This window comes from Salvia splendens, chromosome 6 (assembly GCF_004379255.2).
Source record: "Salvia splendens isolate huo1 chromosome 6, SspV2, whole genome shotgun sequence".
NCBI lineage: Eukaryota > Viridiplantae > Streptophyta > Magnoliopsida > Lamiales > Lamiaceae > Salvia > Salvia splendens.
In genome coordinates, this window is record NC_056037.1 from 409978 (window position 1) to 424114 (window position 14137).

Below are 14137 nucleotides of genomic sequence, written 5' to 3' on the forward strand. Positions count from 1 at the left end.
CTTATTCTCCCCATCTCATATCTTCTGGTTTATGTCTTTGTTTCAAATTTAATTATTAAAGCCTTTATTTTGAAGAATCTTTTTGTTTATTTCAATTGATTTCCCCCAAATGATGATTCTGGATTGAATATCTCACGACGGTCTTCTGAGATGCTCAGTGTCATCGTTGATGTAATCACAATCCTTTGTTTCGGATTATTTTCGATTTATTTGATTCTTATTTTTGAAACCGATTTGTTTCCTTTAGATTTAAAAATGGCTTGGCTGGCTTAATGAGGATATACCTTAAATTATTCCGATACTATATGAATGGATAATTTACCTCCTACTCATTCTGAGAGCCATCAGTCTGCTTCTGTCGATTTTTCTTATTTTTTTGATTCGACTCCAATTATGTTTATTTTCCAAATTTTGATGTTTATTTTCATTATTTTATCTTCGAATAGCTCCTTTTAAAAAAGATCATTGCAAAAAGAATTTAATTTTGTTTTGAAAATTTAATTTTTGCAATTAAATTGATTTTTTAAATAGCTCAATGAAGAAACGCATTTGATGAGATCAGCTACTGGTCGTTGAAATTTTATATATAATGCACAAGTCCTTTTCATTCAGAGTGCTGTTTGATAAATCCGCAACTTTTTTATTAAAATCTCGTGTTTTTAGTGATTTTTCATGTTAAATTTCTGAGTTTTTACAATGGGTGTCCTTCATATCTACCAGAGTTTGGGCATTTACTTCCTAATTTAACTAAAAATTTGGAAATAATAAGTACTCCAATTATTTAAAAATTATCTGCTGATAAAGATGATTAATTATCATATATTTAAACAATTAGTCCACTATATTTTAAACATACTGCGTACATTGAAATCTTACCCTTCGAAATAGATGACTGCGAAAATTGTACTCCAATCCAAAGATTCTGTTTTAATAGTGTTGTGATTTAGACACACAAGGCTTTCACACACTCAAGAAGATCACACACACACTCACTGTTGTATGAGATCACACAATGCAGAAACACACACACTCACACTTTGAGTATTGAAGATGATAATCTTGGAGAGAAACTGGAAAACTCTTTATTGATAAAACTTCTAACTACATACACGGTTTATGAGCTATTTAAAGCTCTACACTCAAGTAGCAACTGCTACTAACTAACTACAACAAGAATCAAGAAAACAAGAAGAATAACCGCTACATCTCAGCTAACTAACTGCTGCTCCAACGGCTAGTTCGGCTAGGTTGCTTCTTCCTTCTCGGCTCAAGACCGAACTCCCTTCTCGGCTCAAGACCGAACTCCCCGAATTCCCTTCTCGGCTCAAAACCGAACTCCCTTCTCGGCTCAAAAACCGAACTCCCTTCTCGGCTAGTTCCAGCTCAAAGCCGAGCTTCCTTCTTCTGCCTTCTCGGCTAGTTCCAGCTCAAAGCCGAGCTTCCTTCTTCTGCCTTCTTCTTCCAACTGAAATGAGCACTCCATTATTACAATTCTCCACCTGAGGGCTCATCTCAGTTCTTGCACAAACATTGATCAACTTCTTGCAATGATCAAACTTGTCTCTACCTAGAGACTTTGTTAGCATGTCAGCCGGATTGTGCAAGGTGTTAATCTTAATCACCTCCTTCACTCTCTCCTTTCCATCTGTATTCAGCTTGGATTTGTCCACCAAAATCCAGGTTTTGTTCTTGAGTAAAGACTCTATTTCTTCATTCATGGCCTCTATCCATCTCTCTCTGTCTTTGCTTCTCATGGCCTCTTTATAGGTGAGAGGATCAGCAATATCAATACTCTCAGCAGCACACAGTGCATAATAGACCATATCTGCAAATTTCTCAGGAGGCTTTGCATTTCTCCTTCTCCTATCTCTTGCAATCTGGTACTCTCTGGTAGGATCTGCTGTGGGCTCATCATTTCTTCTGCCTTGAGCTGGAGCACCATCACCCTCTGGATCAGGTTCATTTTCTGAGTCAGTGACTCCACCTGCTCCTAGGCCAACTCCCATAGGCTCCACCTTGAAGAAATCACTCTCAACTTCACTGGAGTCACTGGAGTCCAGCTTATCCTTCAAGTAGGGCATCTGATCCTCCAAGAACACCACATCCCTACTCACCACCACCTTCTGCCTACCAGGCTCAATACACCAGAGCCTATACCCCTTAACACCCCTCTGATATCCCAGCAAGATACATTTCAGAGCCCTAGCTTCAAGCTTACTTTGCCTAGCATGAGCATAGGCTGCACACCCAAACACCTTGTATTTTGAGTAGTCACTATGAGCTCCATACCACATGTAATCAGGAGTTTCAGATTTCAGGGCAGTAGATGGGCATTTATTGATGAGATAGGCTGCTGTATACACTGCCTCTCCCCAGAACCTGCTGCTCAAACCAGAACCAAGAAGCATGCACCTCACCCTCTCTAGGATAGTCCTATTCATCCTCTCCACAACACCATTTTGCTGGGGATTACCAGGAACAGTACGGTGCCTCTTCATACCCTTCTCTTTGCAAAATATATCAAATTCAGCAGACAAGAATTCCAAGCCATTGTCAGTTCTTAAACATTTAACACTCCTTCCTTTCTCTAGCTCCACCTCCTTACACCATATCTTGAACTTAGTGAGTGTTTCAGATTTTTCCTTAAGAATATATACCCACAACTTCCTTGTATAGTCATCAATGATAGCTAGATAATACTTTCCTCCACCAATTGAACACACCGGTGAAGGCCCCCAAAGATCACTATGTATGTAGTCTAAAGGGGCTGTAGAAGAGTGAATACCTGTAGGATAGGATGCCTTCTTTGCTTTTCTAAGTATACACTGCTCACAGGGGTCCATCTTGTTGAGATCTCCAGAGATCAGGTCCTTCTTGATGAGTTCTTTCAAGCTTCCTTCTGCTGGATGGCCCAGCCTCTTGTGCCATAGCATTAGGGAATCATCTGACACAGCATTGCTTTCTCCATCAACAGCCTTAGCCTTCAAATAATAGAGAATATGCTCTCTGTCAGCCTCCATCATCACTGCATCTCCAGATTTCACAAACAATTTTCCTTGACTCATTAATATAGTGAACCCCCTCTGCTCCAGCATTCCCAATGAGATGAGGTTCCTCTTCACTTCTGGAATATACCTCACCCCAGTCAGGATCTTCACAGAGCCATCTTGTAGGCTTAGCTTCACTTTCCCTATCCCTTTTATCTGACAAGTATGATTATTTCCAAGAACAACCGTACCCGATGCTTCTTGAAGATCATGAAACCAGCTTCTATTGGGGCACATATGGAAGCTGCACCCCGAGTCCATTATCCATCTGTGACTGACCCCATTGTCACTAATATTCATAAGTTGAGCCGGGGGATCAGCACTCTCCACACAATCAGATTGGTTGTGTCCCTCAGAGGCCATCTTTCTCTTCCATGCATGACAATCTTTCTTCAAATGTCCAGGTTTCTTGCACCAATAGCAAGCTCTGGTTTCCTTCTGAGCATCAGAACTTGAGGGTTTAGGGCCCTCAAACTTCTTCTTGAAGTTCTGCTTCTTGAACTTCTTCACATTCAAGGCCTCTGCAGCTTGAACATTGGAGCTTGCAGAGCCTCTGTTGGCTGTCTTCTGGAGTTCTTTGGCCATCAAGGCTGAATAGACTTCTGCATAGGTGATAGGTTTATCTCTTCCATAGATAATTGCATCACTTAACTGGTCATACGAGCTAGGCAAGGCATTCAATGTGAGAATGGCCTTATCCTCATCTGAAATCTTGACATCAACAGATCCCAGGTCATCAATGATCTTGTTGAACTCCTCTAGCTGCTCAATGATGGACCTATCTCCAGAAAAACTATAGGCATACAGCCTCTTCTTGAGATACAGCCGGTTAGCCAAGGATTTGGCCAAGTAAACTTCATCCAACTTGTCCAAGATCTCCACCGCAGTCTTGGCTTCTTGAACATCCCTCAAGACCTTATCTCCAAGGCACAGAATCACTGCAGAATGTGCCTTGAGCTGCATCTCCTCCATCTTTGCCTGAGCTTTATCATCAAGCACTGGAGCCTTTCCTTTCTCCTCTGGTTTTGCAAGAACTGCGGCCAAGCCTTGTTGAATCAAAACCGCCTTCATCTTCATCTTCCACAGGCTATAATCATTCTTGCCTGTGAACTTTTCTGCATCAAGCCTTGCTGCCATCTCTGAAACCGTTTGATCCTCTGCAAATCAGCTTCAATATCCCTTCCCACAGACGGCGCCACTTGTTGTGATTTAGACACACAAGGCTTTCACACACTCAAGAAGATCACACACACACTCACTGTTGTATGAGATCACACAATGCAGAAACACACACACTCACACTTTGAGTATTGAAGATGATAATCTTGGAGAGAAACTGGAAAACTCTTTATTGATAAAACTTCTAACTACATACACGGTTTATGAGCTATTTAAAGCTCTACACTCAAGTAGCAACTGCTACTAACTAACTACAACAAGAATCAAGAAAACAAGAAGAATAACCGCTACATCTCAGCTAACTAACTGCTGCTCCAACGGCTAGTTCGGCTAGGTTGCTTCTTCCTTCTCGGCTCAAGACCGAACTCCCTTCTCGGCTCAAAACCGAACTCCCTTCTCGGCTCAAAAACCGAACTCCCTTCTCGGCTAGTTCCAGCTCAAAGCCGAGCTTCCTTCTTCTGCCTTCTCGGCTAGTTCCAGCTCAAAGCCGAGCTTCCTTCTTCTGCCTTCTTCTTCCAACTGAAATGAGCACTCCATTATTACAAATAGAACAATAATTGTTCAAGAAATGACAAGATAGTTATACTGAGACAGTTTTTGATCCGGGGTAAAGATAACGTAAGATAAGTGTAAAAAAGTTGGATATTTAGAGCATCTCCAAGGAGAAGATAAATGAAAAGTAAAAGATAAATAATTATCAATTTTTTTTTATAAAATTTTATGCTTTAAAGAAAATAGTATTTGAGGAGGTATTATATAAAAGATATTTTTACTATCTCTTCTTGATAGAAAATGTATAGAGTTAGTTATTTTGTTTGTTTTTTTAATTTACCTTTTTTCTTTAGAGTTTATTACTTTTTAAAAAGGTGTAATAACCTTTTTGAGAAGATAATTGAGAAATATACTTCTTAATATACCTTTCTCTCTTGGAGATGCTTTTATAGAGTTGTTTGGCTTATAAAACATCTTTGATTTGTGTCTAGATAAAAGTTGAAAAGACAATTAACCTTACATATTATTTTCATTATTATTATATGATTTAATTCATTTCATTGCCAATGCTTTACTTAATTTTATATATTTAAGATTGATTTATTAAATTCCATCATTAGTGACAATTTATGGCAGATTGCCAACAAGCTACGAGACATCGGTCCTTCGTCAGCTATAATCATATTGTGTAAGATAATAGACGTGTACATGATGTCGGCGATATTTTTCACGTACCACAGCCGAGACGGGGCCTTCACAATGTTGAATCGGGCTTGAAGGACCCTAAAAGCTCTTTCGACGTCTTTCCGAGCGGACTCTTGACGTTGCGCAAAAAGAACCCGTCTCGGGTGTTGCGGGTTGCTTAGCGTCTTCACGAAAGTCGACCACCTTGGGTAGATACCATCGGCGAGATAGTATCTCATGTGGTATGCATTTCCGTTGACGGTGAAGTCGATTACCGGTGCTACACCATTCAAAACATCATTGAAGAGTGGTGAATAATAGAGCACGTTCAAGTCGTTGGATCCTGCAATACCAAAATATGCATGCCAAATCCATAGGCGGTAGTCGGCGACCGTTTCAAGGATAAGTGTTGGGCTGCCGCCTTTGTGGCCTCTTAAGTGTTGCCCTCCAAGCAGCCGGGCAATTCTTCCACCTCCAATGCATACAGTCAATGCTGCCAAGCATACCGAGAAAACCATGGACTGTTTCTTGAAGACGAAGCAACCGTTGGCAATCATCGGTGGTGGGTGCCCAAAGGAATTCCTCGCCGAAAGCTGAACGAACGGCGTCGCAAAATTTTTTAAGGCAAAGGATTCCAGTTGACTCATCGACATGCAAATACTCGTCGAAGAGGTCAGCCGTTTGCCCAGTAGCAAGTTGTCGGATGGCACACGTACACTTCTGCAAGGACGAGAGAGTTTGCCGACCGATTGCGTCTGTACTTGTTTGAAAGTATTCAACACGGGCGGATAATGTGTTGACAATACGCATAAACAAGCGTTCTGACATGCGAAAACGGCGCCGAAAGTAATCTTCCGGAAACCGCAGCTGGTCGAAAAAATAGTCGACAACGAGCCTTTAGTTGGCTCCCTCCCGGTCACGATGGATGTAGCGGCGAGTTGATCTAGTTGGTCAAGGAGGAGAAGAGGGGGTATTCGCGGCGACATAGGCTTCATAGGCGGCACGATATTGTTCATAGTATTCTTGTTCTTCGCGGTCCGCTTCTGCAATGAGATTGGTGAAATCCATTTGAGAGGGTTTGAGTGAGAAAGGAAGATGTAGATAAGTTGTATAAAAAAATATGAATGAGAGATGAATGGGAGATGATTTGATATGAAAAATGGATGATAAGTGTGTGTATTTATAGATGATTTTGGGAAAAAAACAAAAAAAATCCAGAAAAACAATAAAAAAACGGCCATATTTTTGGGAATATGAATTTTTTTTTAAAATTTTTCGTATTATTTTCAGTTTTTTAAAAAAATAAAAAATGAATTTCCAACGGAAATGGCGTTGGCCAATCAGAACGCGCCAGCGACAAGAGCGCAGCGGCGAGCAGGCGGTGCCGCGCAGCTGGCACGGACGGACGGACGAGGCCTTACTCACCACTGCGGATGCTCTTAGGAGTACTCGTTAATATATAATTCTATTTATATATTTTAATTAGCTACATTAATACACGATTCAAATGTTTTAGTTAATTTAGATTAGTTCATTCATTAAAAACTATGACATTGGTCTTGAAAAAAATGCAAGCTCGAGAACTCAACGGATATTAGCCCAAACAAATTAAACAAAAAGTTGATGGAGCAAAAGTCTAACAAATTAATCGAACACTGAAACACAAAGAACATTTTTTTTTTTGCAAAAAAATCATATGAATTAAAGAATGGTGATGAAAGAAGGAGGCTCATATAAAATTCAGTTATCTTCATTATTTCAATTTATATAAAATTAAGGCCTATTTTACATTGATCCTTATTAAAACCTCACACAATTACCCCAATCCAAGAAGTCAAGAACATATGAAAAACTTTGGCTCAGATTCGATTAGGAATCGTCACAGCCCACAGCCACCACCCACTCGAATCAGAATATCCAACAACCGAATTAGCTTACGGCAGCCATGGAGCCACTACCACCAGCGGCATCCACTGTCGTTGCACGATGGAGAAAATGACGATTGTCATCAGTCGATGGCACAATCGAAAAAATATGTTGCGAGATGAGAGGGCTGACAAAGTAGAGAGGGAAAGGCCGGTGAAGTTGGGAGGGGAGAGAGGAGAATGGAAGGCAAACAATCGAGAGGGGAGAGAATGACACACCGCACACCAAATTGAGGACGCGAGAGAGGAGGATATAAAGAAAGTTTAATACAACTAAACGTGCTTTATCGCAGGGGGAGGCAGAGATTAATAACTGGGCTATGCAGTGAAAATAATGCGGTTCGAGACGGGCAGACAAAAATTAACAAGGGCTTCACTTTTTCTCATTTTCAAACCAAATATCAGTATTACACTGTTTAAGCAATATAAATTGTCTTTAACTTGACTAAACATATTAACTTAGACTCCTAAATTTTGTTGAAGCTGTTTGTGCTGTTATGGAATTTAAACAAAATTCTTTTGGGCTCAATTTGTTGTTTTCTTCAATATTTAATTTATAATGTATACAATTAAAATGTCTATAGTTTATATAACAATAAATTAGTGCTCCTCGTATACATCAATTAATCTTTCGATTCCTTTCATTTGATTTTCAAAATTTGTGATGTTTAAAATTTTAAATTAATAACTATAATAAATATTAGAAAAATTATGTGATCACTAAAATTATTTGAATAATTTCAATAAAAATATTCAGTATATGTAGTTGTAAGATAATTAAAACAAAAGATGACTTGCAAAAATAAATAGAGTTCGTTGTGACGTACAAATTTGAAATGGACAAGCACCGATCGAAAATTTTCTCCTGTGGCCGAAATTTTTGACAACGTTATGAATGTCAAACACTTCATAATTTTATACAAATGAAACTTATATGGTGTTGAATATACTTTGAAAAGGTGCGCAATAGTTGAAATTGGATAATTTGTGTGCAGTCTCTAATTTACTAATTAATAGTTGTATTAATGCTGTCTGATTCAGATTAGATAACGATTACCAGTTTTAAAGAGGTAAGCAAATTATGTACTACTAGTAATCTTGTAATTAAAAAAAGTAAACCTGCATGTTATTAACCTTTTCTTCAAACCCAATCAAATGGCTATTTTTTTTGCCTTATGTGTGTATGAATGTGTGTTTACTAAAAAAAGAAAAGAAGATGACAAGACGACAGATGACTTAGCTTAGAAGAAAATGAATTGGGTGATTAATTTACGTATACTTTTAACTATTATTGGTAGCAAAAAGTATAGAGATAATATAACAAAATTATCTGGCATTTTCTCACTTTGCTGACGTATTCTTTGACTTCTTTAATTAATTAAATTTCTCGATGTTGTGATAAATTTACTATTTAATTATCACCACACATAGATAATTTGAAAGGTCTAATATATAAAAGTTAAAAAGGATGTATAATGTTTTTAAAGGCATATAGATCAATTGAAGGGCCTAATTTAAAGGGGTGTGTCTATTGTTTAAAATTGTGTAGAATACAATCTGAACAGTGGGGATAAGCTGAAAGGTCTAGTTATAAAGGTTAAATCTAGAGGCCTATAACAAATTTTTTTTCTTTCTTTTTAGGATTAAATTTGATCAATCTGTTTGGTTTGGTTTGGTATGGTGCATGAAAAGGATAAGATGAAGTAGTATTAAATTATTTAGCATTTAGCTTTGTATTTGGATTGATTGACATTTTTCTACTGAATGATTCTTAATACTGATTGACGTGTAAAATCAACTAAATATATAGTACAAGCATAGTATTTTCTTCCAAAACACACTTGTATTTTGTAATTATAGTCATTACATATTTTGTAAGGATTGTTAAAGGTACAAAAAAATCTCTTTTTAATTTATTTAGAAATAATTTTTGAAAAAACCAAAAATATGACTTAGTAGTGATGTTAATGCATTTATAACATAGTACTATACTATCTTTTTCCTTGGATGATCAAAATCTTTTCCTAATATGAAAAAGAAAAAGAAAAGAAGAAAAAGGAAAAATTGAAAAATATAATATGAAAAAGGGGGGAAACATAATCTTTTGCGACGGTCTTTGCATGATATAGCCAACATGTTCATGCACGTATGTTCTACATGGTTGCTTTCTGTCATGCTTTGATGGATCACACTTCCATTTATACTATTTCTTCTGCTCACTCTCCATAGTTTTACCAATAAACAACACATATTTTAGTATAAGATTAAAAACGAAATTGTTATTTGTATGGATTACAGTTTCATTTCTAATACTATTTACATGTATTTTAATACAAAATTGATAATCTGATTACAACTATTTTTTGGGATAGGGGAATATATTAGTAATAAATTAATAACAATGCTCAATTACAAGTGTATATTGTTATATGAATGTGCCCTGGGTACAAAGATTATCCTGTTGAACAGTTGGAAGATTTGAAGATTATCAATATCGTTAGAAAAGTAGAAAAAAGTTAAACAAAAAGAAAGAAAACAATCTTTTCCACTGCTCTTTTTCAAGATTGGTACAGCCTGCGTCATTCCTGACAAAATGTTGAATAACTTTTCTAGTAATTCATTTTAAAGAGGGTTTATTGCTGAATTTATTCAATGAATTTTGATATCAACATTTTTAATTGAATTTAAATACTATGAATACAGTAATTAATATATAGGAGTATGTATTTATCACATTTCTTTTTATGGATGTATAGCCTGATTTTTAAAGTTTTTTTTAGTATCGAAATCAGAATGTAGTCCAGAAACTCCTTTACAGTATCCTAAAAATCAAACTAAAAAATTATACTATAAAGTTAATTTGTGAGTGCACCACAATTAAATGAGATATGCATAAACATTATCAACATATATGCAATTCCTTTTGCGGTGTAAGCACCTCTACTTTTCATGTCACCACCTACTGATTCTTGACTCGTTGTCATGCTTTTTTTCTTTTTTTATCTTTTACAAAACCAATAATAAATATATTAATTAAAAAAGATTGCATCATCTTTATTGAAATTCTATGTTAAAAATGCAATCTTTCGTACACCTTTATTCAATTCTTATCTTAAAAATATAAAGGCTATGCATCGAAACCAACTATACATGTTGGCTTATTTTATTTTAATTTTAATTTTAATTTTTCTGATAAGAGCTGCTTCATTTTCAGTTCAAAGCTCAATGTTTGACCTACAACTTGTAGTAGACATTTTATTTAGATATTTTGTAAATGTTACAAATATGAGTCGATGAAGCTTAAATTGTTACAGTGGAATGACTTAAAATTTGGCACCAAACATGCATGGATTTAGCCATTAGAGGGATTGTTGATGGAGTGTTGATGCACGATGGATTTTAGCCAGTTTTTTTTAGAGTATTTAGTGTTTTCGGAGCTCATATAAATAATGGAAATATTGTTTTTATATTGGATTGAAAACTAAATTAGGATTTCTATAAATTCTCTCTTGGTTTGATCAATTTTGCAGGATATTGACATCGATAATATTATGCAAGAAATTAGATGATGCAATATGATAATGAGGAACTACAGTCAATTTCCTGAGAATATATAGAGGAACTACATATTGATCACTACGATTTAATTACATCTCTGTCACACACAATTTCTCTTCTTTTCTTTCTTAGAAAGCATAAGAAAAAAAACAGTATGTTTTTTAAACTCTGGTCCACTAAATCTGAGAGGATATTTTGACAAAAAATTTCATCAATTTTGAGTAGGCCCTTCAAATCTATTTAAACGTATATATATTATGTATCATGTATGTAACCCTACCACCTGCCGTCGATGTCGGTTCTTCAAAAAAACTTGTAATATGACTGTTTCGAGTCAAAAGATATACTAACTTCTAATTTGACTCCCAAAAACAATGAGTCTCTAATAATAGCTCTAATGCTCCTTTTTTTTATAAGAGTAAAATGCGAATATGCCGAACTTGAATGTTCAACAATACAATAAGGGGTATTCGGTTGGCAAGATTAAATCTCATGATTAAATATATATCATGTTTGGTTCATAAGATTGAACCCTTCAACTTAATCCTAGATGGATAGTTTCATGATATTAATCATGGCAACCGAACGCCACCTAAGGGGAATAACTCTGACTAGCAACAAAGTCATCAATTGATCTTCATCTCTCGTGTATCCTCTAAACTTGTATGTGTATGCTTTCTAGCATCTGTTCCGGGTGGAATGGAAATTCCGGGTACCATCCTCTGTTCCATTATCCCAAGCGCCAGAATAGCATTAATTTCCAAGTGGGCTTGAAGACTACCTTATTGCGGATATGGTTCTAAAAAATATGTTCAATTTAACATTAAGAAAATGACAGTGGCTGTCACACTCGCACATGTGTGTTATAAACATGATGGACACGCACTCATAAATAGAAAAAGAGGAATTAAAGAAATTATATATCATGCATGCCACAAATAAATGTGTATATATATATATATAGAGGTATCTTCTTTGTCACTTCATTCTCATTTCATCAATCACCATTCTCTCTTCTCCAAAATTGTATGGGCTTTAGACTCGATCCTCAAAAATACCAATCAAAATCATCCAAATGTTGTCGACATTTTGTTCTCTCTATATCACCTTCATATTCCTCGACATGATCCAAGGTACCTAGCTAATATCATGGAGTAATTAATTAAGTTGGACGATATATTTCATCTGATATTAATATTGAGTTGTTATAATTTATACTAGGATGTTTAGGGACTACATTCCAATTGGTCAATAGATGTGACTACACGGTCTGGCCGGGTACACTATCCAACTCGGGCAGCTCCGGTCTAGACACAACCGGTTTCGAACTCCAACCCGGTTCCACCCGCTCCATCACGGCCCAATCGGGTTGGTCCGGCCGGTTCTGGGGCCGGACCGGCTGCTCATTCGACCCAGCCACCGGCCGCGGCAGCTGCGCCACGGGCGACTGCGGCTCCGGCCAAATGGAATGCAACGGCTTAGGAGCGGCGCCGCCGGCCACCCTCGCGGAGTTCACGGTGGGGTCGTCGGGGAGTCAGGATTTCTACGATGTGAGCCTCGTCGACGGGTACAACCTGCCGATGATAGTGGAGGCGGGGGGCGGGACGGGGGGCTGCGGGGCGACCGGGTGCGTGGCGGATCTGAACCGGATGTGCCCGGAGGAGCTTCGGGCAGGGGGCGGGCAGGGCTGCAAGAGCGCATGCGGGGCCTTCGGGACGCCCGAGTACTGCTGCAGCGGCGAGTTCGGGTCGCCGGATAAGTGCCGGCCGACGGCGTATTCTTCGATATTCAAGAATGCGTGCCCGAGATCGTATAGCTACGCGTACGATGATCCTACGAGCACCTTCACTTGTAGCGGAGCCGATTATACCATTACGTTTTGCCCTTCGCTCACAAGGTTACAAATTCTTCTCAAAAAATATACAAAACAATTAAATTTCATTGAAATTTAAACCTTTTTTAATCTACCATGCATGGAAACTAGCTGCTTTATCTAAATAGTAGTAGTGATTTCTAAAAATTAATCTGGAGTACTAGTAAGTATATTACAAATTGTACATGCATATACTATTTTTATTTGGTTATCTTGAGTATTAACAACATACTCGTTCAAAGTCTTAGAATCCCTATTTTTGGTTTCTATTGTATTATTATACGTACGTTTTACTTTGTGACATTGTTTCCTGTTTTTATAATTAATTCAACCATATACTTTAAATGGGCATTTCATGAAAAGTTTTATAGCAATGTAATAGCGGACGAATGGATCATGTCTTAATATATATCTATATCTTTTTGCAGTAAAAAATCTTCAAGTTGGTCACCAACTACAAATGGGCAACCAGCACCGGCCGCGGCCACTGCCAGTGGCTCACACTCTCATCCAGCCGAAGATAGTCTGGCGACGTGGCTCCCGACTTTTGTCACCGGTGGCACATCACATCTTTCACCGAACCCTAATCACATTATTTGTGTTGCGACGACAATAACATTGTTTGCATTTCTTTTGTGGTAGAATTCGTATTTTAGTTTAGCAAATTGTTGTTAGGATATGGAGCACATTGCCAAACAAAAGATTTTTTTGTGTAGAGAAACTTCATAAGAGAATCATCCTTCAATTAGTACTACTTACTACTATTTTTTTGTAGTTTCTTGACTTCTTCCTTAGGATGTGTTTATGATACTAGTAGTTGATGGAATGTGCATATTTAAATATTTAATTTAATTTTTGGTGATGTTCTTCTCACTTAGACTTGTTTTTCACAAGGAGAAATACCTTGGATGCACATTGGCGAAGACCATGCATAATATAGTATCCAAATTAATACTCTTTCCGTCCCACAAGAGTATGCACTTTTGGTTGGACACGGATTTTAATGCATAATGAGTAAAATAAGAAAGAGGTGGAAAGAAAAAGTAATTAAAATATTATTAATGGAAAGAAAATAGTTTCAAAATTAGAAAGTGCATACTTTTATGAGATGATTAAAAAAGTAAAGAATGCATACACTTGTGGAACGAATTGAGTAGATAATTAATTACTTTTATTAATAATTAAAATAGTCTAATTAAAAAATATAATGAACCAACCTCTCAAAAGTATTTTACTTGGTTTTATATGGCTGCAATTGGCATATTCATAGACAGATATACTCCAACTCCTTAGACAGCTGTGACTTGTGATTTGTTGATCACTTAATCTTCTTAAAATCTTCTTTTGGCGCTCCTCTGGCATTGGTGATTAGATAGTTG

The 14137-nt window shown here is 37.2% G+C and overlaps 1 protein-coding gene and 2 non-coding genes across 3 annotated transcripts; all 3 read left to right on the forward strand.

Annotated features, from left to right (window-relative positions):
- The first annotated feature begins 102 nt into the window (after positions 1–102).
- On the forward strand, positions 103–194 carry LOC121810165. The gene has a single exon (XR_006052422.1). It is a non-coding gene; the product is annotated as a small nucleolar RNA Z161/Z228 (small nucleolar RNA).
- A 70-nt stretch (positions 195–264) lies between these two features.
- On the forward strand, positions 265–338 carry LOC121810162. Its single transcript, XR_006052419.1, has one exon. It is a non-coding gene; the product is annotated as a small nucleolar RNA Z105 (small nucleolar RNA).
- An 11539-nt stretch (positions 339–11877) lies between these two features.
- LOC121807928 (thaumatin-like protein 1) lies at positions 11878–13584 on the forward strand. The gene is made up of 3 exons (XM_042208259.1): positions 11878–12018; positions 12107–12782; positions 13187–13584. Exons 1-3 carry the CDS (start codon positions 11961–11963, stop codon positions 13398–13400), a joined length of 948 nt encoding a protein of 315 aa, XP_042064193.1. The 5' UTR covers positions 11878–11960; the 3' UTR covers positions 13401–13584.
- The last annotated feature ends 553 nt before the right edge of the window (positions 13585–14137 follow it).